At 38.0% G+C, this 27,324-nt stretch overlaps 1 protein-coding gene across 2 annotated transcripts; it reads left to right on the top strand.

The window, feature by feature from the left end:
• Positions 1-25,794, top strand: PRPS2 (phosphoribosyl pyrophosphate synthetase 2). Of its 2 annotated transcripts, XM_086768030.1 has the most exons (8): positions 1-273; positions 9,679-9,862; positions 12,416-12,436; positions 15,989-16,087; positions 17,169-17,293; positions 19,804-19,977; positions 23,950-24,109; positions 25,066-25,794. In XM_086768030.1, the coding sequence occupies exons 1-8, from the start codon at positions 152-154 to the stop codon at positions 25,156-25,158; spliced, it is 978 nt and encodes a 325-aa protein (XP_086624156.1). In that variant the 5' UTR covers positions 1-151; the 3' UTR covers positions 25,159-25,794. The 2 variants fall into 2 exon arrangements, with proteins under 2 accessions (XP_086624156.1, XP_086624166.1); XM_086768040.1 differs by lacking the exon at positions 12,416-12,436.
• Positions 25,795-27,324: the final 1,530 nt, after the last annotated feature.

Genomic DNA, 27,324 nt, shown 5'->3' with positions numbered 1-27,324 from the left:
CGCGCCCGCCCGCGGCTCGCCCCGCCCGCCGGCCCCTCCCCGCTGCTGGCGGCGCGGCGGGGGCGGGCCGGCTGGCGGCCCCGCTTATTTCACGCCGCGCCGTGCTCCCCGCGATCTCTCTCGCCCTCGGCCTGACCGCTCAGCCCTCGCCATGCCGAACATCGTGCTGTTCAGCGGCAGCTCCCACCACGACCTGTCCCAGCGGGTGGCGGACCGCCTCGGGCTGGAGCTGGGCAAGGTGGTCACCAAGAAGTTCAGCAACCAGGAGACCAGGTGCGTGGGGCGGGGCGGGCCGCGGCAGCCCCCGCCCGGTCCCCCCCGCCTCTCCCTTCCCCAACCGCCGCCCGTTTGCGGCCTTACCTGTGCTCGCTCCCGGCCCAGCGCCGTCAGCTCCCGCCCCGGAGGAGGGTGGGCGAAGGCCCCTGCCTGGGTGAAGAGCATCCTCCCGCGGGGTGAGGGTGATATTTGCAGCGGGCAGCCTTGTCCGTAACGTGAGGTTCATCCCCGCCCTTCACAGACAGCTGATTAAACGCTTGATCAGCGTTACCTCTGTAAAAATAGAATCATCTTCATTTTGTGAGTTGTAGTACGTTATATAGCTTCAGGAGTAGGTCTGTATGTCAGTGGATGTAAGAGCAGGATGGTGAGGATGGATTAGATGCTTGAAAAAGAGCCTGGATCAAATCACGGTTCAGGATTTGTTGTGGCTGGGCTTTATTTTGCAGCAGCAGCCAGTTGTGTGTGTGGTGGACCAGCTACCACTGGCTCCCCTCCTTAGTCCGAGGCTGTTGGTCCCACATGAGGATAATAAGTTGATATGATGGCCTTAGCATACTACTGAAAGTGCGGGCGTGTTAGGTTCCTGGCCAGCCAAATGCAGAAAGTGACTCTGATAACAGTGCAAAAAATCTTGTGTGAAACCATGAGGGCAGCTTGCTCACCCTAACTGTCTGAGAATGTGCCTGCCAGTGCTTTTTCTACCAATATTGCCTCTCTTTACTGACATCTTAGTGTTCTGACCCACTGATTTTATTTATTTGTTTTAATGAAAAATTTTAAATTGAGGTGACAGCTGTATGCTCATCTCACGAGCTGGTAAGACTGTGACTGCTTTTCAGTATAGGTGTATGAGACTAGGCTGCCAGCTGATGCTGACACACAAGTTCCCAACTGCAAGTGGCTGGCTAGTCTCTGAGGTTACTGTATGCTTATTTTTCCTCTATTCTTGTTCTGAGTCTCCTGAATAAGCATGTTTTCATTGCTTCCTTTGAAAGATTAACATGGTGTATTCTAAAATTGCTCTCACAAAGCTTGTTCTTCTATTCTGTCTATGTTTTTGCATTCTCAGTTTAATTGCTCTTGTTCTAGTTATGCTCACTGGCATTACTATAAACCCTCTTCCATTGGTGTTTATGCAACCTAATGTTTGCACTCTCTTCTATTCATTCCTGATTAAATGAAGGTTTAAATCTTCTCTCAAGTCTTTCCAGCCCCATACTCACTTTATTGCTCTTTGATCTCTTTTCTGCATGATAAAACTTAATTTATGCATTTGGTTGCATGACTTTCTTGCTAATTTACGTCTAATTCTTTTTTTAATTATGGTTCTCCAGAGACACTTATCTTTAGTTCTGCTGTTTGAGATATTTTAAGCAGAGATTAATTGATTTAGATTTAATCAGAGGTAGAAATTTGTCTCCAAAGTTTGCATATTTATTTTATGAGGCGAGTTAATTAAATTCTAGGCTTCAGGATGCAATAATCTCTACTCTATCATTCCAGCTATTTTTCCAGGTGTTCAATATTGGGCTCTGCCATTAAACAAGTAGGTAGTGGTGACTGCAGGTCAGTGGTTTGGCTAATCTAGTAGTGCCAGGTTATTTTTTCAGGCACGTAGGTATGTAGTGTGGTATAGATATGAGGAATGTGTCTAATCTAAACATTATTTCTGTTGCAACACTGTAAGACTGACACTGTCTTTTTTCTTTCTTTTTTTTTTCCCTGAACTTAAAATGCCTTAACACTTTAAATCCTTAAGTGTTTTTCTTTTCTTTTCTTACAACTTCATACTTTTGTGATTCTAAAATGAAGTTCTTGTTTCCCCTTCAGTTTTGAGTGGGTAATTCTTTTCAATATCCTTAGCAACTTATTTCAGGATGTTGGCCTTCCAATTTTGTAGACTGATGTTCTGAATAAAAAAAAAATCAGTGATAGTAATAAGAGAATTCCTCAACAAAGTATTTTAAATTAAACTACAGTGAAAGCTGCTAAGATATATATGCTGCAGTGGTCCTTTCCTGAGGCATCTGGATTTTCAGTCTGTCTGCATAGCAAGTTTCTTTGTGTGCGAATGTAAGCAAAAATTTATTTCTTCCTATATAAAGATAACCCAGCACAGTCTTTTTTTTTTTTCTTATTTTTGTAGCATTTTTAAATTTATAAACCAGTGTATTGACATTACGAAATGAATTTGCAATATTGCAGAATACTAGAGCCTGGTAGTTAAAAAGCATAAAGAACCTTAAACCTTGCCAATGGCACTCGGGCAAACCCCTGTGCAAACAGATAAGCTCAGGCCTGAGGGTCAACAAACTCTTGTTTTGTGAGATCTGTTAAGTTAGCCAGTTGCAGAGAAGATTCACCTTTTGTTAAAAACCCTGTTTTGCGTTTTGCTGCATTCTCTTAAATGAAAATGTAAATTATATGTAAATTGATAAATGTGTACAGCCCCAGGCTTAAATCCTTGTCAAAGAGTCCTAGCTGGAAACCATTTACTTGAGAACTGCAGTTAGTCTTGCTTGCAGAATAGAGTGGAGGGGAGAGTTATTAAATATTTTGTATTATATTTCAACTCAGACAGGCTTTAGGGCTCAATGCCAATCCTTAGCAGATGTAAATGGGTTTGAGGAGCTAATGCTGTACCCTGAGGTTAGCCAGGGATAAGACCACCACTGGCATGCACTGTGGCTAAATGGGCAGGTATGTTTCCAACTCCAGAACATATTTAAAATGGGGAAGGCTTCTCTTTAATTTATACTAAGATTAGCAATATATCTGGTTCACTTCTGATTTAGGCATTCAGTATTTTTGCAGGTCTGTAACTCAGAAAGGTAATGTCTATGTAGAGGAAGTGAGGGAAATTGCCAGTAGACTTGACCATCACCTCATTTTTTCCTGTTTCCATCTAAACTGTATGTTAATTCTTTCCTTCAGCTGACTACAAAGTCAAGCAACTCTAACTAAAGCAGTGAGAGAGCTCCTCAATAATATCTGGTTGTAGAAGATAACTCTGTTTAGTATTCAGAGCTTGTGTATCAGTTAAGTGCCAGCCACAGTGTCATGGTAGGTGCTTGGTTGGCACCACCTTCTCCTTTATCTGGCAAAATGTTGGGGCTGCAGTGGGGGCTTAATCAGTTTATCATCTTCAAACCCTACAAGCAACTGCCATCAGCAGAGTTTGGCAGGCCACGGGAAGAGGAAAGTAGTGGAAGTCCTTAAACAGGCATCATGAAACTGACAGACATGTAACAGAAGCACACAGACACTAAACACTCTAACCTTTTTCACAAAATTGTCTCCAAACACACTGAGATAGCATTAGAGTTAATACACAATTAAATCCCAGTGCACGTATTTTTGGTGAGTCAGCTGATTGAAAAAAAATTATAATTAAATGTACATCACTTCTTAAACAAATATAATTTCTTACAATGTATGGTATGTTTGCTTCTCTAAAGACTGTTTGTTTTAACTCTGTCATTGAAATACTTTGTTTCTCAAAATGGAAAAACTGCAGTAATAGATGGCATCCTCTTACACACATCTCTCCCAGTGGAAGAAGTTAGTGCTCCCACCCATTCCCTTGAGCTTCCTTGCTTCTTCCTGTCAGATTGACTGGCTGAAGTGTGTCTTCTTGCAGATCTTGACAGATCCATGAGGAAGGGAATTTAAGTTCTTTCTGGCACATGTGAATTTGGAGGCTGCCTACCAGCAGCCTTATTTAGCTGATGAAACTGAGTTGTTTCAGAAATGTCAACTTAAGTGTATGCCATTCAGCTTTTACTGAGGAAAATATGGGTTGATTACAAAGGAATGTTGTCTGCTGTATGGGAAAAGCTGTGTTGTTGATATGAGGGCCACTTGTTTGTAAGTAAATAAATAAGTGGTATCTTGGACTGAAATTTAATCTTGGAAGACAGGAAAAACAGCTGATGTTTCCTTGGAGAATTCTTACAAGGATGGATGTGGGTCTCTATTTTGCACATAGTGAGGTAATGAACAGTTTGTTCTATGAAGTAAATAATTGAAAAAATCAGGAACAAGCCTGAGAACTTCTACATCAGTGCTGTATATCAGAGATGCACAGTTCAGCACCAGGCTGTAACATTTTTCTCCCATCTCCCCTTCAGCATCCTCCAACTCTTCTACTGCAGTTGTCTCAGATGAGACATGACCTTGCTACATCTCCTGTACCCTGGTTCCTTTGGGTTCAGCTGCTACCAGGGGGCCATGAGCTGTATCACCCTCACTGGAGTAGACTGTTATGGTGTTTGTAGACCCGTAACTGTGGAGTAAGCAAGCTCATATGACAAATTGATGTTAAATCAGCTGAAGGCAGTAGGAATTAGGGACATCCTGAGATGTGAATTGTCTCTTTGTACTGTCCAGCTGCTGAGTGATTGGCAACTGGGGTTGTGCTCTGCCTGTGGCAGCAGAGGTAGCTGTTTGCCTTGCTCCCTGCTCACTTACACTGTCCTGAGCAAGGGGAGGCTGGAGAAACAGATTTCACCAGCTTGGTTGAATAAGTTAAAAGTTGTTCCTGGATTGCATGTTGTGCGTGTTCTATTTATGTAGGGAACTGAAGATGCAGCAAATATGGCCATTTATCATACTGTTCATTGCGCTGAATGACAAAAGGCCCAAATATGCTTCAGAGCTTTTAGTTTGAGACTTCTGCTTTATTGACTTTGCTGTATACTGTGTGCTTTTTAAGTAAATGCTTGAAATTTAAAAACAAAGAACGACCCGTGTGAATAATGGCCAACAACCTCACATGTCCTTAGCTGCAGAGCTTGGTACTCAGCCTTTGAAGTCTCTCTACGTGTGCTCAGGTTCATTAGACCTTTGTTCCAAATTTCTGAGGGTTCCTTTTGGACTGCATGTTGCTCAACCCAGAGCTGCTCAAAGGAAGGTGCTTTCCTTTTGTGGTGGCAGGCTGTGTTCCCAAGTGGAGGGTAAGAAAATGTTTCCTGTCTTGCAGTGCTTACCATGCCAGTGCCCATTACCATTAGGACAGGGCAGTTGTCAATGAAGATGGGGGTTGGTCTTGGAGCTGTTAATCCAAATGGAAGAGATCCCATGATTGCCAGGAGATAGTGGATACTTACAGACTTAAAATCAACTCTGGCATTTTTATTATGTTTCTTTGCTTTGGGCTTTGCTTTGGGCTTTCCTGGTACCCACTTCATTATGTAACATCACAGCAGTCGAAATATTTGCCCAGTGAATTGAAGGCCTTGCGTTAAAAGACTTTACTCTGCAAAACGTGTTCCCAAAGGTGAGAGGTCAAACACACCCCTCTGCTCAGTGCTTTCTACTGGCTGACTTTCAATGAATTGCAAATTCAGCATGTGAATTTTCTGGATTGCTTTTGACATATTGATTCTTTTTGTACACTGTAAGAGGACTCTAGACCTTAAATTTTGGCCTCTTCTGGTTATTAAAAGTACCTGAAGTACACATCTACTTTATTGGCACCTAAATTGCTTGAGAAATCTTACTTAAGTATAGCTAGAAACTTAATCTGTTGTAATTATTTAAAAAGGTACATAGAGCCCTTCTAAGAGGATGATTCGAACAGAATCCTAGTTACAGATTTACATTATTTATCATTTTAGCCTGGCTCTGCATACTTATTCCCCTGCTTCCCCACAACAGTCTTTTTAGTTAGGAAGTACAAATGTAAAATTCCCATCACTGTAAGTTCTGTTAGGAGTGTACTATAAATCTAGCTCAGAAGGGGTTCAGCCTGCTGTTACTCCTGGTTTTGAATTTTACCTAATGAATGCCTCAGCCATTGAAATATGTTTGTAATGTAAGTGGGTTTTGAGCGTTATCCTTAATTAATGGTAATTTGTCTATCCAAGTTTCTACTTATTAAATTGAACTCTCAACCCATTTTTTCCAAGATTAAGGCAGATACCAACACTCAACTCATTTTTTCTTATGACCTGTCTTATGTGTATCTTTCCCAGATGGAGCTTTGTGTTTATGGATTCCAAGCAACTGGCTCAAATAAAGTCAATTACTTTTGTGGGCTATTAATTTCTATAATTTTTACTTTAAAACACAACAATGTGGTGTGAGGGCTTTTAACTTACAGGTTCTGTTGACTCTTCTGGAATGAGAAGCTTATCTAAACTGTTACCAAATAGCTGAATTTGATTAAATTGCATAAAACAAACAGAGCTTGTAATATTGAGGCAAGAGCTTGTTCTTGTGTCCTTCCTCTCTGTCCTTTCTATGTGAAATTATTTAAATAACCCCTTAAATGGATTGACAGTTAATTGGGTCATGATATAGATGGTCTAAGTGGAATTTAGTAGTTATGTTAGTAAGATAAGTATCACAAAGTTTGATTGCTATTAGCTTAGTGTTCTCTAATAGATATTTGAGGTACAATGCTTCAGGTATTTGATACTATAGTTTATAGTCTCTTATTGTTTGCCTCTTTATAGCTGAATGTGTGTTTAAAAAAAAAAAAACAAAAAAACAGAAACCCCAAAACAAACCACTAACTCCCACCTCTCCTTCCCCCTGCAACCAACTAGAACAACAATAATAAAAAACCTGCCGGAACAATTCCAATGTGGTTAGCACAGGCAATGTCTGGTGAAATACTTGTAACATGGTGACTGGTTATCTTGTGTGGCTCAATGAAGGTAAAATAGTGTTTGTTGGTTGAGTCTATGTAATACCTTTTAATACCAGTCTTTGAGAAGGTAGACAATGAGAGATACCGACTCTTCCACAGCTGTCTCCACTTGATCGGGAGAAGATCTTTGTGCAATAATATAATGGTGTTATTCTCTAGCACTCGAGTGCTATGGAAGTATTAATTTAAGCTTGATTTATTTTAGTATGCATGTAACTTTGATGTCCACCAGAAGAGGTATTTCTATATACATGTACACATACATTCACGTTTCTATGTGCTAGATTACTATGTAATTCTGGCCTGAAAAGCATAACCAAAAAGTTTTCAGACCAAGACAGAAAATAGTGTCATTTTTGTTTTCCAAGTTGTTCATAAGATGACAAAGTTTTTGCTAGCCCAAGATCATTGAAAAGATAGTGGTTAATGGCAATGGAAGAAGCACCTCTTCAAGTCCATTGTATTAACCAGACCTATATTTATTTTCTTCTACTTTTTTTCTCCTTTGTAGTGGATTTTAGTTTAATTTACAGAACTGGAGTGCAACTTAACAGTCTTGCGTTGAAAGAGGTGCTGCGTAGCTTTTGCATGTGGTGGTGTTCTTCTTTGGACCTATTCCAAAGATGCACTACGTGCCAAGACTTGTTATTAAGCGGATCTGTGCCAGTGCTGAGTTAAGTGGCAATTATCACTTTTAGAGCCCTCATAATAATAACCATGAGTCTACAACAGTGATTGAGGCTGAATCTGTAAGCTAGTGGGTAGATGCATTACTTGGAGCTGCATTTGTGTGTTCAGAAGCAATGACAGGTTTCTGTTTATTTATTTATTTATTTGGTTTTCTTTATTCTTCTGGGAAGTGGGACTTATATTCCAACACCAGAACTGGTTTTGATAGGGCTTCTGATTAAGCCTGCCTGATTCTTCCAGTTATGGAATATGCTTAGTGTCTTGCTGAACTTGTTATGTTGACCAAAACTTTTTCAGTTCCAAAAAGGAAAAACAAACTAAGACAATTGTTTTGATCAAAACAATTTTCTCTGAACAGCCCTATTCTGTTGATCAAAAACTTGGACAGGGAACTTAAAGTTTTATGGCCAAAAATTGTGTGTCTGTGCCATGATGAAAGCCTCCAAAAGGTTTCCTGGATTATCACTGACATGTCTGCGGATGACGCTGTCCCTGACCACCTCTGCCCTTCCAGAGATCCTGGTGTTTGCTAGATTATTTCCTTTCTTTTGGCCTTAAGAAATCCACTAGTAGCATTCTTAGGCAAAAATGTAATCAATTAAGGAGAAAAATTAAGACAGGATCCTTTTACAGCTTGTTTGGAACTGCAGAGGAGTCAAGTAGGGGAGCCAAGAGCACAGACTCAACTATCTTGATGATAATAAATCAAGTGTTTGCATATCACTAAGATGTTTTTAAGCAGTAAATTCCTTCCTGTGTTTTGTAGCCTCAGAAAGCTAGTAAGTTTTACCCAGCACCTTGAAAGCTGATAAATGAAAGTTGTCTGGACTGTATTTGACTAGAATAAGCTTCAGCATTGAAGGACCCATCAGAGAAATTATTCCACCCACATCTAGGCCATTTGGATGGTTTCCAGCTAGAAGCTTTTGCTTGTTTGTGTCTTGGGTAAAGATGCAATCTTTTAAATAAGGGCCCAAGGTATTGTAGTGTTTAATAATTAAGACTAACTTAGTAAAGCATGGATTTGAGAGGTCTGATCACCTCATTATTTATAAAGTCTGTATGTTTCTTGTATGCTGTGTGTGGATTCAGGGAAAAATGAAGGGTAGTCTGCTGGTTTTATATGTAAGTTTTGGAGTAATAGGTGTGAAAAGTTAGCGTGGTTCAATAGCAGATTTCTCTTGCTTGGATCTAGAATTGAAAAAGAATCCACATTCAACTAATTTGTTCTAGTTTTCCAGGCTATTTTTAAGCTCTATTTAATTTTTTATTTTTCTGGTGTGAGCAGTGGCCAGTGCCAGAATTTGCCTTGAAATCTGTGGAAGAATAAAATAATTCTTAGAGCAAATATAACAACTGACACAATGTGGGAGTTGTTGAGTCATGGTAGCTGTTGATGAGCAGCCCTCTTGGCTTTTCTCTAAGATTTTTTTTTTTTTTTTAATACTTTACTTGGACATCACAGTGTAAGTTTTAAACAGACTTCTGATTTTGAGGTGTGTTTTGATACTACTTTCTTCTAAGATGCAGTAGGTTCTTGAATTTAGGAACATCTTAATTATAACAGAAAAATAATTGCCATTTTTAAGGAGGTATTTCGATGCAGGCTATTTATTTATTTATTTTGATGCAAGCTAGGTATTTAAAACTCTAAAGTTGTCTCTATTGTTTTTGTACTTGTCATCTAGGTTATTCTTTAAATCGTCATCTCCTTGGGAGATGGTAAGGACATAAAATATACAGACTAAACAAACAAACAAAAAAAAGCAGTATCAAATTTAATAATGATGTGAGCTGCATCAGTGCTATAGCCATAATTACATGTCGATTGGTGCTGACCTTACAAAGACCATATTTAGGCTGAAGTAAATTTTAGACTGGCTTATATTGAAATGGACTTTTTATCAAGGGGACAGTTATCCAAATAGCTGTAAAAAAAAAAAAACAAAACTTCCTCTAAATGGGGATAAACCTATGAAAGTTTCTTAAAACAAAAGTTTTTTTTTATTCTTTAATAATGCATGTGTTTAAATGGTCATCATCTGCTCTTTCAGTGTTGAGATTGGTGAAAGTGTGAGAGGAGAAGATGTGTATATCATCCAGAGTGGCTGTGGAGAAATAAATGACAACTTAATGGAACTGCTCATCATGATCAATGCTTGCAAGATTGCATCATCTTCCAGAGTAACTGCTGTAATTCCATGTTTTCCATATGCCAGGCAAGATAAGAAAGACAAGGTAGGTAAGAACTGTGTAATTTCAGAAAGCTTCTTTTCAGCTTATTCACTTTTTTGGAGATAAAACATATATTTGTAAACATTTAAGTGTTTTGAAATTTTGCTTTTTAAATTATTTTTGGTAAAAGGTTCAGTTATGTCATCTATAGGTGAATGAAGTGAGACAATAAATTATTTTTTGCTTGTGTTTTGATAACTGACAAGCTACTTGTTTGAAAAAGGAGATGCATCATATGTGTGTGGTATATTGCAGAGTACTCTGCTAGCAAACCTCACGTTATGGAACTGTTTTTCCTGCTTTTTCTAGTGGTGGTTTTTTTTGTGGGTTTTTTTTGTTGTTGTTGTTGGGTTTTTTTGTTTGTTTTTTTTTTACTTCTATGAAGAAGAGAGTACACCCTTTTAAACATTTTATTTGCGTAAATTTGATATGCTGTAAACCATTATGTAGGTGAGTTTTACCCTGTATGGTTAAACAGAGTTTTTATTTGCCTTGCAGCAGATAAACAATTTTTATATCTGGAATAATTATTTTTACTGATGCAGACCAAAAATTTTATGGAAACTCCGTAAATACTTTTCTGATCTTAGTGCCCTTTTCCTGAACTTGGTCTGCCGTAACTGATGAATATACCAGTTCAGCCAAGTTGATAACACAGTAACAGACTCTGTGGCAAGTGAGTTTGATTTTAAAAAATACAGAACTAAACTTTCCTATCTTTACTATAAATACAAAACCCATTTAATGTGTTATGTGAATGTTACTTTTACCTGAACTCACTTGAAAAGAACTAGCAAGAATAAATATGAGTTTGGCTTTTAAGGCTGGATTGCAATGATCGTCTTTTTGAAAAATTGCCCATGTCCCACATAAATGGTGGGATGTACTGGGGAAAGTACAGGGAAGTCCCCTGCCTTTCACTCTGGGCATCAAGCAAACCATCCTGAAGGCCTTCTGTTGTTCTTTACATTCTTTTATATGAAATCTAACAAGACTGAGAAATAATGAGGAAGTTAAAAATAATAGCAGATATTACAAAATATGTAATGCAAATCTGTGATGTCTGAGAACAAAAATAAATACAGAAAAGTTATTTTCTAATATATTCATTCTTTAAGTGCAGGCCCTCTAACACCTACTAATATTATCAAGACCCACTTGTTATAATTCCAAAAATGGAATTCAGGGTTAGATGGTAGCTCCTTATTCTTTGCCTACATCTTTTAGAGATTCATTTTTTTGACGTATTTTTGTATTGAATAATGCTCTCCCTTGATCAGGAGAGCTGAAATACTTCTTCTTATCAAAAAAACTTGAAAGGAAAGCAGAGCATCTCACTGTTTTGATTTCCAAATTCATATTGGAAGATTCTGCTGGACCATCCTGTAAGTTCTTGGTGTGGGGATAGGATAAGTGTCCCAAGTTTTCCACGCATCTGGATTATGCCTTGTCAGGGGTACCCAAAATCCATGTGACCGTCTTCAAAGAGACACTCAAAACCACCAGTGCAGTAGCCTAGCATGGCACTCAGGAGCATTTTGTTTTTTGGAAATGTCATTTAAAGATAGCCTAGGAAAGTGATTTTCATTAACTGAGATTTTGAGCATTGTTCCAGACTGTTCTCTGAGTGTCACTGAGTTCTGCAACTCTAGGCAAGCCATTGCTTTTTTCTTTTTATTTTTTTTACCTCTGTTTTGCAATTGAGAAAATGTTTGCCATCTTTGGAAATTAACCTTGGTAGTTGACGTCCATGTTGCAAAATAAGCTATAATATAGCTGTTAACATTGGGCAGCTTATTGACATGGAGATCTTTTCTCACGCTGTTGGATTGCATCACATCATTTGGTCTTTGACCCATGTTGAGTGCACAAGTTTTGTATGCTGCCTGAAGTGTCAGTAAAGTGCCAGCCATTTTCTTCCTATGGTTCTACACAGATTTTCTTTTCTCTGGTGAAAGGTACTGCTGTAGTTTGCTTGACTATGAACTGAAGCAGTTCAATCTTCACTAGCTGCATGCTGTTTTCTGGTTTGAATTTAAGTTGTTGACTTTAATCCATACAGAACTAAGTAGCCTGAGTCCTCGCGGCTTGAAATAAACCTATACTTTTCATGCCTCTGTTGCAGTTATCTATTTAAGGAAAGGAGCTTGCAGTAAAAAAAAATATATTATAAACAAGGCTTGTGCAATCTACTCTGGACACTTTAACATTAAACCTGGACCAACTTTACATGAGAAACAGAGGTTTAAAATAAAAAAAAAGCTTGCTGAGAATCATAGAAAAGTTGGTAAATTAATTTAGATGCAGTCAAGCAATGCTATAAACTAGAATACTTCTCATACACAAGCTAGCTAATTTAAAATTAACACAGATGTATCTGTGCTTTGGCCATAGTTGCATTTATGCATCCTCTAATTACGCTAACCTTCCAAGCTGTGGGCAGAGCACGTAAATGGTGTTGATGCTGCAGAGATTCCTTTGAGATAAGTTAGAAGTAGAGTGACAGGTGAGTTTGGTATTCTACAGCTCATGTAACTTTGTTTTTTTGATTTGTAGAAGGGGTCCGTGGAGCGTTGGGTAGGTATCTTTGTTTTTTTTTTTTTGTTTTGTTTTTTAATCTAACGCTATGCATTTCCATTAACATGGCCTTAAAGGGTGAAACTTACTGACTTACATTATGTATAACTGGGAACATTTTCAGTTTCACTTCTTGATTTCATTTGTGTTTCACCTAGGCCATGACAGTAATCCTAGGGGATAATTTGCTACTAGAAGACTCTTAGCCTCTAGTTAAAAATTTATCTGGACATTCAAGATAATGGCTGTCAACTTCTGAAGCTTCAAAGCATATCTCATTTTTGAAACAATAAAATTTAGGTAATACATTAGTGAACATTCAGTATCCATACACTTCACAACTGGCTTTCTTGGAAGTGAAAGTTCCAGTTATAAATCTTCGGGGTTTCTTGCATTTTTTTATTTTTATTTTTTTTTTTGTTTAGTATGCATGTGATTCATTTTGAGCAACACAATGTAATAAGATGCTTGAATACAACAGAGCTTTAATCTTGATGGACAACTTTTACTTTCAGCTCTGTGTCCTTTGCATTGCTACTCTTGTGAGGTTCTTTAGCTTTGTGGATTCCCCCCTGTCGCTGTTAATTTTAAGAATTGTGAATAAATTGGTAATGCATCACAAAGGAAGAAATCATTTACATAACTTGTTATATGTAAGTGGGGAATTTGCTTAGGAACTAAAAACTCAGTGGTTTTGGTTAGGTTTGGTTTTGTTTTGTGTTTTTTTTTTTTTTTTTTTACAATTTAGTTTCTGTACATAATGTAATGTTGCGTTTCACACTAATAATTCTGAAACTAATCTCAAATTGTGTTAAATAATGGAACAATGAATACTGCGAATCTCTGTTCTTGCCTCTCTGATCAGAAGCAAACTTTACAAGCTCCAAGATAAAGAAAATCTTGTTCTCATCTACCTTTGTTTTCCAAGTTTCTGAATAATGAGGCCAGGTTATCTGAGGTTCCCATGAATATACTTACTTTGATTTTAAAATAATCTTTGATTTGGATCATATTGTAGCACAAAACTTTTATATGTAAGCAATCAAATCTTAAATATTTTTCAACATGTTATGTGTGTGTTCTTTTAATGCACAATTTTGTGTAAAGGAAACTATCAGATAGCTGCAAACTTCATTTGTCTTAATCTCCTATTAGACCATTCTTGAGAAACAAATATTGGTGTCTGGCTGTCTTTCCTTCCAAGAGTCTGTCCACCAACACGTAGGCAATCTCTGATGTGTGCATATCTGCTAAAACAAGTTACCTAGTGGTAAAACCTTCAAGTTCTTCCTACTGGGAAGGCAGCCTGCAAGGCCAGCAGCTGAAAGAAGTACCAACTGGTAACGTATACATTAGTATTTGATGCAGAAAGGTATTTTTGGGTTTTTTGTGCTGGTGGTACGCATTATATTGATATGTGAGACAAGCTAAGGGGCATTCACATTGAACAGAAATGAAAAAAAAAAGGCAAAACTCAATATGCTGGATGGAGTGGAAATGGCAAACCTTGTTCTGACTTTAGCAGCTAATCTGAGCTAGTCACTTGTTTCTACCAGAGGAGAAGGTCCTAGCTTGCCATCTTCCTTTCTCTTCCATTTGAGCTGCCTTACCTGGCTACTGTGGGTTTTGACAAGTCCTGGTGTGCAGCACAAGGGAAGTGGTAGAAGTGTATAGGTTGGGAAGAAAGGATGGGACAAACAGGGGAGTAAACATCTGGTTTCAGCATCACCTGTTAGTCTGGCTTAGCTGTAGCATGAAATCAGATCTTTGCGAAGAGGTGATAAGAGACCATTGTGATAGAGTCAAAAGAGTAGAAACTAAATCTTTGTTTTATTAGATGTTGTGAGAGACTTGAGAATATTTTGAAGCCCAGCCTAAAGTTGTCAGTTTGTATTGCTAAAATGACCTGAAGTGATCAGGACTTTGGCATGAACCAAAATTTTAATGCTAATAATAGAAATATCCAGAAAGCTTTGAGTTCGACCTTACAGAGGTGGACTTAAATGAGGAGCAACATAGTCCTCAGTAACTGGAAAATCGTCTGTGCTGAAGCGCTAATGATAGCAAAGTCTTATGGAAGCTATATGCATCTGAATTGCAGAGATCTAGGGAAGCACTACCTGTTGCATATATCTTCTGTGTATCTGATGCAGACCAAATGGTGGTGGTGATCTGTGAAACACAAAAAAACAAAAGGGATGGCTTTCAAAATGAAGAATTTCTGTAACAATGATGATAAACGTGATCTACCCATAAGAAAGACTGCACTATTTCGGTTTCTTTTCTGGAAGTATGTTGGCAATCGGCATGTTAAACCAGATAAATGCTGAGTTTCCACCTAAATTAGCAAAAGTTTTGATGAAAATACTGGCTCCTTGATATGACACAGACAGAAAAGCATCCCAGTCAAATTGGCAGTGGTTCAGCTTATTTCAGGTTATGCCCTTGAGCATCAGTGGAAAGAGAGCAGAGACACTCTAATTGTGTGTATGGGGTAGAGGGAGAGGGAGTTCCTAGGGGGCTCAGTGAGGCTATTTGATAGAGATGCAGCAGAAGAGAATACTATGCCAGCAAAAAAACAGAGTCTGACAGTGAGATGGATCCTCTAAATTGCCTTCATGCTAATGTTATTGCCAGTTCTGAGCCATATTTAAAGAATAGCAAAAAGAAAACAGAGAAAACTGTCTAGGGCAACATAGCTTTTTTTTTTTGAACTTAAAAAAATGGAAAAAAATTCAGAGTTGTTTCAAAAAAAAAAAAAATTTGAGGTATCTTCCAGTCATGATTTTCCATCTTCTGTTTTTTTTTTTTATGTTGCTGTTTGTTCTGCATCCTTGTTGCCTTTAAAAAGCTCTTGACATTGGCATTCATTTTGCTAATTAGATTTTTGCTCTTCTTTTGTTCTTTCCACTTTTTTTTTTTTTCATCCCTGTCCCTTTTGGGAATTCTAGACTCCCAATTGCATCCAACAGTTAGTTAAGCCTGAATTATCAAAAAAGCATAAATAAATAGGCCGAGGTAGAAGACCCTTACCAACATGGATCTGTTACTAGCTTTACTGTATCATGAAGAAATGCTTGATACTGTTTTAAAGCAGTGTTTTCAAAAGTTGGGTTCACTGTGCCTTCAAGCTTTGGTTTTTGGCAATGTTTTTTGAACAGGATAAGTTGCTTAAGAGTTGCCTGTTAAGGCAGGGTAGTGGCTTAGAGAAATTGTCTTTCTGCTATAGAAACCTAGCTGAAAGTTCTAAATAGAAGAATTGGAAAATTTATATCCCCAATTATCTGCTTGTTAGTCAGTCTGATTACTACAAAGCATTATTAGGCAGACTGTGCAAACTGATTTAGATACTCCTAAATGCGTTGCTGAGTTTCAAAACCCTAATAGCAAGATTAGCTATTGACAGGCTAGCTTGGCTAAAGTTCTGGACCTCTTCATATCTAGATTCCAAATGTTCTAAAAGAAAAATCAGTAACAGCAGCTAGTTTTCTGACTCCTCCCATGTAGTAGAAATACTTTTTTAAATTTAAACATTTGTGCTTTATTCCTCAGAGTCGTGCTCCAATATCTGCAAAACTTGTTGCCAACATGCTGTCAGTTGCAGGGGCTGACCACATCATCACCATGGACTTGCATGCTTCTCAGATCCAGGTAACTTAGCTCATACTAACTGTGGCTAGGAGCTCTGCTGAATTAATCTGAAAAGCTAATATTAATTCTCTGGTTTTTTCTCATTGTTTTGAAAGTCTATGTACAGAACTGTAATTCTCAGGGTTGAGAGAAACTCTCACTACCTGTTTCTAATTAAATTACCTTTTTGAAAGAGATTAGCCTTGATTTTTATGGGGTGATTTTGCAGGCACATTGAATACTTGTGCATTGGAGTACTCAGTGGAATTTGCCAAGCCCTAGTGTAAGAGCTCCCAGAACATAAAATATACTGATCTGAGGCAAGTTCTCTTAATTTTGGCCTTGTCGGAGATTATCGTGTTGCTGTAGATAGATAGTTTTGTTGTTTACAGCCAAGAGGATGATATTCTCTTCAGAGAAGTGAAATGGAGGCTGGCAGCCCTTAGCTGGGTTACTGCTGAATCCAGCAAATCGCAAGTCTTGCCTCAGACACAGAGCGGACACCGCGTGTCATTCTTGTGTCTACCTCTTTTCAAGATACCTTGTTTTTTCTAGAAAATACCTTATCTTCCAGTTCTTGTATTCTGTTATGCTAGATGGCTGTCATACAAACAAAAAGCAGTTTCATTTGTGGTCTAACTCAGACTTCTTGTCATTACAACTTGCACAAGAAGAAAAATTCCATTTCTTCTGCTCAAGTAAGACTAACTTGAATCTTCCCCATATTGAAATACTACTGTTCATGTCAAGCAGTTGAAATTTATAGAAGTGGAGTATTACTCACTGGAATTTTTGAGAACTTTTCACAAGCATGAATATACTTGAATGCCTGAAGGTGATAATCTTTTCTGATTTTTATATCATCTGAGAACAACTGTTCTTTATTTCCCTACTTGTAGGTGAGATTTTTAGAGACCTTAGTATTTGTTTAACTTTTGCTGCGTTTGATAGTAATATCAGAGGGCAGAATTAGGCCAGTGTAAAATACTAATTAGAAGTTCTATCATACATGAAAGGCAAAGGCTTGATTCTTTCCCTGTGTCTTTGTTCCAGGTTAGACATAAACATATATTCATGAAACTCTTTTTCTCTTTTGGACTAGGGTTTCTTTGACATTCCAGTAGATAACCTGTATGCAGAACCTGCTGTGCTGCAGTGGATTAAAGAGAACATTCTGGAGTGGAGAAACTGTATCATAGTATCACCTGATGCAGGTGGTGCAAAAAGGTACTATACAAACCTAAAAGTACTAGTTTTACATATAGTTAGCGGTTAGTAAACTAGTTTGTCTAGTCTTTTTCCCCTATGATTTATTCAAGATATACAGTACATCACAAATGAATCTGACTGCATTGTGAAAACAGAACAACTAGTTTTTCCGATATTGTCCGTGCTTGACAACATCCAGGAGCTTTCTATACTCTAAAGAAAATATTTTTTTCTCTCCCTCAATATGGCCTCATTAGCTGGATCCCTCCACAGGAGGGAAGAGATTTTTTTCATGCTGCTTGCTTCTTTAGTCCAGTTGCTGCACCTCTTCCTGCTTCGCTCTGGAATTGCCTAAGTTTCCCTTCTCTGTCAAAGCATATGGCCTGTCCCCACTGTACCTGCATTTAGGTAAGAGCTTGCTTGAGTTGTGTTTCTTTTTTCTTTGTTATTGCATTGCAGCTTTAAACCTATTGACCCCAAGTTGTGCACTGTGAATACTAGAAAAAGGGAGTGAAGTTTTGTTTTGAGTGGCAAAAGGTAAAAATAGAAAAGTTAGTTCATAGGAATGTTTCTTCATCCGCAGCATGCGGTACTCATTTAGCAGATCTTTTATTTGGTATCTATTAAGTATAAACTAATGCAAAAGCTCAGAAGCATGCTGATTGGTGAGGTGAGATGCTTATTCTCGAGTTTTATTGGTCATGCTGCTGCTACAAAACTGAATGGGAACAAAGACAAATGAAGTAAGGATTCCGTAAGCACTTAGTAATTTAAATGTTTGGAATGTGGGGAAAAATGTGAAAGGCTGTCATATTTTGATTTTAATTGAAATCCTTGAGTCTGTGAGTATTCATGTTCTAGTAATTAATAGGGAAATAAGACTGATTAGAACTCCATAGTTGTTCCTGTTTAGCTTAATCAAGTTAAAGATGTGGAAAAATATAAACTATAAAAGCATTCTAAAGTTCAGATTAACTCCATCAATTAAATTTCTTTGCGCCTATCTGGATACTGTTATTTCCAGTTTTTTGTTTGTGTGGGTTTTTTTAAACAAAATACGACCTTTGCTTAGAATTCAAGTCAGAAGATGCATTTTTTTCCACTACCAAATGTTTGTATATTATCAAGTTGATCATAAGAGTTTATTTTTTGAGGACCACTCTCACTATATTTAACATAGATAGACAGAGTGTATCTTTGGTAGCTTTCTGTTGTAACGCAACCAAGCAGTTGCTGGTGAAGTAGGGGAAGATGTTGTTGGTTTCAATAAATTCACATCTTCTCCTTCACCTCCAGTAATGTAATGTAAAGAAAATAGTTTGGCCTTTGCATTTAAAACATATGGACTCTCAAAATAATACTTGAGTAAACAAAAAGTGAATAGAATGTGAGGAAACTTTGTCTTAAAACTCAAATCTGTAAGCATTAAAGAAATTTTTTAAAAAAACAACTTGTTCTTGCACTCATTTAAAATATCTGAATTCTTTTTTCATTGCTTACCATTTGCTTGGGTTTTTTCCCACCTTATTAAATTCTGTGACTGAAATAAGGCATGCAAATTCTCTTGATATCTTGATGCCTCTGAGGTATTGAGATTTGCTGTGAAGTTACACTGTTGTTCACAAGGAAATGACAAAATGTTTGGGGTTTTGTTTATCATCCAGTTTTTGAAATACAGTAACTAACAAATCCTTCATATTTAAGTGGTAAAGAAACAAAAGCCTATTCTCTATTAAATGTGCATTTCAATAACCTTGTTAATATGCTAAATATATTCTTAAAAAAATAGTCTGCAAGAGTGCACCAGCACAGAAAAGGCATAATATTGTTTATTCCTATGTCTATACCTACCAGCTCTGGTATATTAAAAAACCTGACAAAAGCAATTAGAGGTCTGGAACAAATTAAGTTTGTGATTGGAGGTTTGTCTGGCCACCAGAGGTCACCCTGAATAGTTTTAAAAGATCTTTGTCAAGCAGATGTATTGCTAAGGGAATTACTAATGAAGTAAGCTACTTGATTACCAGTCAAATACTGCTAAAAGAATTATTAATCACTATTAACTTGCTTGATTTTTCCCTTTGGTTTGAATTCACATTCCTGCAATAATATTTTCAGTTAGGATGTTAAAGTGCACGCTGCTGTAGGCTTAGAATTGAGGCTACTTTACTACTCTACTTTAAATTATTTAGTGTGACTAGGTATTGCAGCAGCTTAATAAAAGCTTGCAAACAGCTGAGATGTTTTCAAAGCCAGGCACTTAATTACAGAAACTCAAAGTGAATTCTATAAAAAAATTCTATTAAAAAAATTGATTTCTAGAGTATAGCTGAAGACATGCTGGTTATATTTATTAGCAGTGAATTAATATTGTTTCTAACTTGTCTCATTACTTGCAAAAGTCTATGCTGCCGTAGTTTGAAAGCCAATAAGCACAAAAACTGTGTTTTATGACATACACACGTATGGCTCTGTTCTTTCTTTAAAAATAATTCTCTAAATGTGATATGTTTCTTCCTGTAACTTAGGGTTACTTCAATTGCTGACAGACTGAACGTGGAATTTGCTCTTATTCATAAGGAAAGAAAGAAGGCAAATGAAGTGGACAGAATGGTCTTGGTTGGTGACGTGAAAGACAGAGTAGCAATTCTTGTCGATGATATGGCTGACACATGTGGCACAATATGTCATGCAGCAGACAAGTAAGTATTATTATGACCTGGCCCACTGTCTCACCGCACTGTCACCTGCAGATAGCCAATGAGTGCAGTTGCTCTGTCCTGCATGCTTAACCTGACCTCTGTAGCAAGAAGTCACGCAATGTTTCACAAAGCTTTACTAGATTTACCATTAGAAAGTATTTTCTCCCTAGTGTTCAATGCATATTTAATACTAATCTTTAATGTACATCTTCAGTATAAAACTACTTGTTCTTTTTCATCTGGGGAGGTCAGAATAAGTTTTCCTGTCTTTTGTCTGGAAGTTAGTTGAAGAGTATTCTCATTCCCCTCTAGACTAACTAACTTCAGTGTGTTCAGTCTTTCCTTGTGGTTTCTAGACTTCTGCTCTGTTGGTGAAGCCCTCTGGGTTCTTTCCAGTTGGTCCACTTCTTGAAGTGCAGCATGTGAATGTAGACTCACTATCTCAATTGAGGCCTTAGCAGTGCCAAGTATAAAGTATTACTTTAGGGTTTTCCAGCTGGCTTTATGCTGGTACGTTTCAAGGTAGCAGTAGGGGTTTTTCCACAGAAGTTGGCATTACTGACTGTGCTGAACTGTAATAACATCTGTAGCCTTTTAGTCCTTTCAGGATTAAATCAGCAATTTTTAAAATTCTTCTTATTGCTATAGCTTCACAACTCAATATGTATGGCAGTAACTCTAGCTTCAAAATAGTCTTGACAAATTGGAGAGATTAACTGAAATTAAGAACAAATGTGACGCATTATGGTTGAGCAATAGTAGACTAAAGTGCTTCTCCCCATCCACTCATATCCGAACATGTGCTGCCAACTTTGATTTGGAAGATCAGCGGCTGCAATCTAAAGTTGGTCAGAGTTCTGAGGTTTTAAGTCTTCCAATTAAAGATCTTGTATTCTGATATTGTTTATAGCAAAGACAACTCCCATATGATTGTAAATATGCACATTGGAAGTGGGAAGGAACTGCTGAGGAGCGAAACACAGGAATGTCTTAAATTTGTTGCTGAACATTCACTGTAGCATTGCTACTTTTAAATGTAATCCTTTCTAAAGCTAGTATGTCTCAGTTGAGAGCACTTTGAATTTATATTCCTGTCCAATATATTTGTACACACTATGAGAGTATCAAATACTCTTGCATCCAAAACAGATCCATGTGGTACTTCCTGCCTTACTCTTTTTGAATCATAGAATCATTTTGTTTGGAAAGGACCTTTTAAGATCATCGAGGCCAACCATTAAACTAACACTGCCTAGTCCACTGCTAAACCATGTCCTGAAGTGCCACATCTACACGTCTTCTAAATACCTCCAGGGATGGTGACTTCGCCACTTCTGTGAGCAGCCAGTTCTGATGTTTGACAACTCTTTCAGTGAAGAAATCTTTCCTAATATCCAGTCTAAACCTCCTCTGGTGCAATTTGAGGCCATTTCCTCTCCTCATAGGGAGAAGACCTACGCTCACTTCACTACAACCTCCTTTCAGGTAGCTGTAGAGTGATAAGGTCTCCCCTCAGCCTCCTCTTCTACAGGCTAAACAACCCCAGTTCCCTCAGCTGTTCCTCATAAGACTTGTGCTCCAGACCGCTCACCAACATCCTTGCTCTTCTCTGGACATGCTCCAGTACTTCAGTGTCTGTCTTGTAGTAAGGGGCCCAAAACTGAACACAGTATTCGAGGTGCGGCTTCACCAGTGCTGAGTACAGGGGCATTATCACTTCCCTACTCCTGCTGGCCACACTACTCCTGATACAAGCCAGGATGCTCTTGGCCTTCTTGGCCATCTGGACACACTGCTGGCTCAAGTTCAGCCAGCTGTCAACCAGTACCCCCAGGTCCTTTTCCACTGGGCAGCTTTCCACCTGCTCTTGCCCAAACCTGTAGCGTTGCATGGGGTTGTTGTGACTGAAGTGCAGGACCCAGCAATTGGCCTTGTTGAACCTCATACAATTGACCTTGAGCCATCAATCCAGCCTGTTTAGAACCCTCCACAGAGCCTTCCTACCCTCAAGCAGCTTGACACTCTCTCCCCATTTGGTGTCATCTGCAAACTTACTGAGGGTGCACTCGATCCCCTCGTCCAGATCATTGATAAAGATATTAAACAGAACTGGCCTCAATACTGAGCCCTGGGGAACACCACTTGTTACTGGCCATCAACTGGATTTAACTCCATTCACCACCACTCTTTGGGCCTGACCATCTAGCTAGTTTTTTTACCCAGCAAAGCGTATGCCCATCCAAACAATGAGCAGCCAATTTTTTCATGACAATACTGCAGGAAACTATTTCAAAGTGACAGGATGAAGCTTAAGTGAGCTAGACATTCCTGTTGGCGGTTTGAAGTAAAGATAATCTTTAGTCTTTAGTTGCAGGTTTTCTGTTTGCATCTAGATAAAAAGGATGTCAAAAACTTGTGGTAGAGGGATTCATATAGTCTTGTGTTTCTTCTCACTTTGATGGAAATTTGATGGAATTTTGCAGAGATGTCTGTTGTTTGCAATCAGCATACTAATCTCCATCAGGCCCCAAAACGTGCTTCACAAATGGTCTAGTTTTTTTTTTTTTTTTAGTCCTGTGCATAAGGAAGTTAATTTCTGTGAAAAAGGAGGCCTTTTTTTTCTTTCTTGTTATGAAAGAAGCACTTCTTTGTTTACATACATTAGATTTCTGTAGAGCAAATTCTAAAACCATCAGAACCATATCTGCATTCACTAAGAATCATAGAATAGTTTGCATTGGAAGGGACCTTCAAAGGTCATCTAGTCCAACCCCCTGCAAGGAGCAGGGACATCTCCAACCAGATCAGGTTGCTCAGAGCCCCGTCCAACCTGGCCTTGAATGTTTCCAGGGTTGGGGCATCCACCACCTCCCTGGGCAACCTGTTCCAGTGGTCCACCACCCCCACTGTAAGAAAAATTGTAAGAAAGGTGCTTTTACTTGAGTGTTGTTGCCTTATATCCTGTTCTTGGCATGCAGTAGTGCTTTTCATTAATGCCAAATCTAGGTGACATCTACTTTGTGCTTAATTAGGCTTGCTCATCAAAATACTTTTTAGACCTCTCTTTATCTCAGCAGATGGACCATGAAATGTGTTTTCAGATATAGCAGATAAACTTGCTGAAGTACAAACTTAAGTACACACCCTTGGTACGCATTCACCCTGTCGTGGTGCTTCCTCCTTGTAGGCTGCAGCTACTAAATATAATGCTGAGAATGACTGGAAAACTTTGATTCTGTTGAGTCATTCAAAACGAGATGATGTTTCTGTGTATTTGTCTTTGTTCCTATCTTATCATGCTATGATGTGATGAAATACCACTGTGCAGGGCTTCTGTTTGTAAGACTCAAAAAGCAGCTAGGATGTAGCTGAGCATCTGGAGGCAGAGAGGCCAGTCAAAACCAAATTAAGAGAATTGACTCATTCACAAAGTGTTCTAGTTCTTTGATTTACACTTTTTTTTTTTTTCTCCTTCTGTGCTGCATCATTTCATTGCATGCTTGGAACAGCAGCATGTCTTTCCACAACCTTGCAGTAAGCTAGACTTTCAATCTTTAACATTTCTTCTTCCTCAGAAACTCTTTCCAAGCAGAGTTGTTAGAATTGCAAATGAAAATAAAGGTGGGCAATAATAGAGACACAATGGAGTTGTGAATATTGCCATCCAAACTACTTCATTTTTGCCTGGTTAAGATGGAAAAGTTGTACTGGAGTTCAGTTGTATGTTGTGCTGATATGGTCAAAAGTGCACCAATTTTGTTTAGTATCTCTGCTACTGATAAGAACTTTTTTATTTAATTAGTAGCTATTTATTATTTTTGTGACACTTATTTTTGTAGATATTTGTATCTTCCTGTAGTTTCCAGGAGGAATTTGTGTGTAAAATGTATTTTAGAGATTTGTATCTAGCTTCATGTATAGCAATCTATGTAGACATGCATCACAGCATACTTTTTCCGTCATGTCCTACAGATTAGTGTCTGCTGGAGCTACTAAAGTCTATGCCATTCTTACTCATGGCATCTTTTCTGGTCCTGCTATTTCTCGGATTAATAATGCATCATTTGAGGCTGTTGTGGTGACTAATACAATCCCCCAGGAAGAGAAAATGAAACACTGCCCAAAAATTCAGGTACAGTGGTGTGTTTGTCTCGTCTGTTTAAACTCTGGATTTGTATTTTACTGTTTACTGATGCTAGAATGTGTGCCTTGAGAGGAAAATAATATTCTAAAATATGTTGTACAAGTTTGCAGAAGATCTTGCTAAAACATTGGCATAAATAACTGTTTTAAGGGGATTCAGGTAGTATTGCAAAATATGTGGTATTTGCAATAGATTAAGTATGCCTGACTGTGAAAGAGTGGCAAATATAAAACTGACTGTTTTTTGGGGGAGAGGGCTCATCAATGTTAATCATACAATACTCGTATTTAGAACTTAAGTTAGTGATATTGTGGATGCCACAGAAAACTTAGATGACTTTTTAAAAAAAAATACAGTAATGACAATGCTCAGTATAACAATGTCATGTTTCTCTTCAAAAACTAAACTGAAAATACAAAACTGACTTATGTCAGTAGCTTTTACATGAGATTGTTCTAGGAAGCTATGTATCCCTTTTTGGATTTTTCCTTAGTACTGAGTGGAGGACAGCATAAAAGATTGGGTTTTTTTAAATGCAACATTGAATTTTTAAAAAGCTGAAAATCTATTTGGCATTTATTGAAACAAGGCAAGCACTTAAAAGGTATACTGCCCTTAAACTGTATTTGTGTCAAGTGGACACTGCCATCTGATGGCTAGAATCGCTTCTTTTTGACAACATACCCTCTTGCCAGAAGTCTTCATCAGTATGCCTGTGCAGCAATTTTATTGAATGCTTTCTTACTCAAATTTTGAGTCTGTACTTTGTATTAAGGCAATTCTTAAGTATATTGTTAAGTACCTAATGTTTTAAAGTTATTTTACTTCCTGGAAGTGATAAGAGACCACAATGGTAAATTGAATGTTTGTTCATATGTTTATAAACTGTATAGTTGTTTATTCTTGGCATCCCATAAAATTCATAGTCTTGATTTTTCTTTCAGTTTATTGACATCTCTATGATCCTGGCTGAGGCAATTCGAAGAACACACAATGGTGAATCTGTGTCTTACTTGTTCAGTCACGTCCCCTTGTAACTGCAGAAGATTACATTGCATTTTTGCAAAGCTTCCTTCAGCTAGCACTGTTGTTTCTAACAATGCATCTCAAACACAAGAAATTAGTATCTTTCTAGAAGTCCAAGAGCTTGTATGTTTAATTATTATATTTGTCTTGTAATTTCCATTTGCTCTTTGTGAATGAGCAATAAATCTCCATCTTGCAGAAACTTTATGAATTCCCTTGAGAGTCTGGAAGTCTTGTGTGTTGCATAAGTTCTCTTTTATGTGCCTATCCTCACTTTCTGCTAAGCTGCTCCTTTGGATCTGTTTTTCTATACAGAAGTAGAAACCGTTTGTAGAACTTAATGGGACTTATGCATCTAAGATCACGTTCTGTGTTAAGCTAAATGCTGCAGGCTTGGGTATCTTGTATCTGTTCTTCTGTCAGGCAAGCAGCTGTTGGTTTTTGTTTTGTTATGTTTAACTACCATAAATAGTATTTTGTAAGCCCTAACAGAATGTGAACTTCATGTTAATTTTGAGGAACTGTTGACACATCCGTAGTATTAACTGTGTTTCATACACTTTGTGTTCTTTTTTCCACACAAAATATGTAGCTGCTGTTTTCTTTTGTAAAGCTATCATTATATTAAATTGTTTCCTTAACATCTATTCTGTGCCGTTGCTGTCTTCAGTTGTAAGATTAATGTTTCAGTATTCCTGGGATGATTAATTTCATGTGTTTCAATAATAAGAAGGACCAATCTTTAATCATGAGCAGTTTAGCTTAAATTTCATTCCCCCCCCCCCCCCCCCATACTTTTTGACATTCCTTGATTGCGGTCATATGAATCACTTCATAGCAGTTTTCCTGTTAATATTATAAAGCTTCGCTACACAAAGTCCAAACAGCAAATTTAAACACACTTATATTTATACAAGCTGGTCTCTACCCATATTTACTTGATTAGAAAGTATGTAAAAATACTTCTTGGGTTCTTCTCAAACTGCACAATCAGTAGAGCTTCAGGTTTCTATTACAAAGTACCACAGCGCTTTACTGTGCAGCAGTGAGCTCTATGGTAGACTAACTAGTCTTGAATACTTTAACATCAGATAGATAAAATAATTATGAAAACAGTTTTGCCTCTTTTATGCTGAGAAAGCTTATGGTTAAGTACTAGTATTACAGTCAGTAATGGATTCTGGAGGAAAAAAACAAATCTAATATTGTCATATTAGGTCTCTGAATCTTTGTATGGAGTGCTTTCAGTCTTCCTGCAAGAAAGGTAGAGTTTGTGTGTATTAAGATAGTGTTCCCGCACATAGGTCCTGTGAAAAAAACTCAATTTCCTACCTGAAATTGCAATTGTTAATTACAAAAGCATTTGCTATGTTTGAGAGATGCTTCTTTACTGAGGAGCTGCATAAAAAAAAAAAGCCTTATTTCATCTGACCTTGCTTATTCAAGGATATATTTATAATGACACAATGTCATATTATAAAATGGATTTTTCCATTAAATTTAAGACAATCTTGAGACAGACTGTTCTCTTGGTTTCTCTGAGGATTTAAACCCTTTTGTCTTTATATTTTTTTCCAGTAATTCTCTACTTCCTACATGGATTTTTTTTTTTTTTTTTTTTCTATATGAGAATGACGGACCAAGCTATGCAGTCTCTGTCTCACTCCCCGGACCCTCCAAGGGAACGGGGGAGAAATAATATAACAAAAAAGGCTCAAAGTTTGAGATAAGGACCGGGAGAGATCATTAAAGTTACTGTTACAGGCAAAACAAACTCGAATTGGGGAAAACTATTTGTTTATTATTAAAAGCAAAGCAGGATCTTGAGGAAGAGAACAAAACAAGATCCCCCCCACCCCTCCCTCTTGATGGGCTTAAATTCATTTCAGTTATCTCGAGCTCCTTCTGTCTCTTGAGCGGCACAGGGGGGAATAGGGAATGGGGTCAGTTCATCACAGGTTGTTTTACACTGTTGCCTCATCACTGGGGGAAGAACTCCTCACATTCCTCCCCTGTTCCAGTGTGGGGTTCGTCCTAGAGGCTACAGTCCTTCATGAACTGCTCCAGCGTGGGTTGTTTTTCCATGGGGTGCAGTCCCTCAGGAAGCACCTGCCCCAGTGTGGGCCCTCCACAGGGCCACAGCCTCCTTCAGGCATCTGCCTGTCCTGGCATGGGGT

Source organism: Chlamydotis macqueenii, chromosome 1, assembly GCF_036417535.1.
Source record: "Chlamydotis macqueenii isolate bChlMac1 chromosome 1, bChlMac1.mat, whole genome shotgun sequence".
Taxonomy (NCBI): domain Eukaryota; kingdom Metazoa; phylum Chordata; class Aves; order Otidiformes; family Otididae; genus Chlamydotis; species Chlamydotis macqueenii.
The sequence above is the reverse complement of the archived record's forward strand: the minus strand, read 5'-3'. Positions and strand labels throughout refer to the sequence as shown.

Excerpts from the sequence above, each read along its gene's own strand:
- PRPS2 (XM_086768030.1), top strand. The coding sequence starts at position 152 with ATGCCGAACATCGTGCTGTTCAGCGGCAGCTCCCACCACGACCTGTCC. Across the intron at positions 17,294-19,803 it reads GATGCAGGTGGTGCAAAAAG|GGTTACTTCAATTGCTGACA; the intron begins GTACTATACAAA and ends CCTGTAACTTAG. Across the intron at positions 19,978-23,949 it reads ATATGTCATGCAGCAGACAA|ATTAGTGTCTGCTGGAGCTA; the intron begins GTAAGTATTATT and ends CATGTCCTACAG.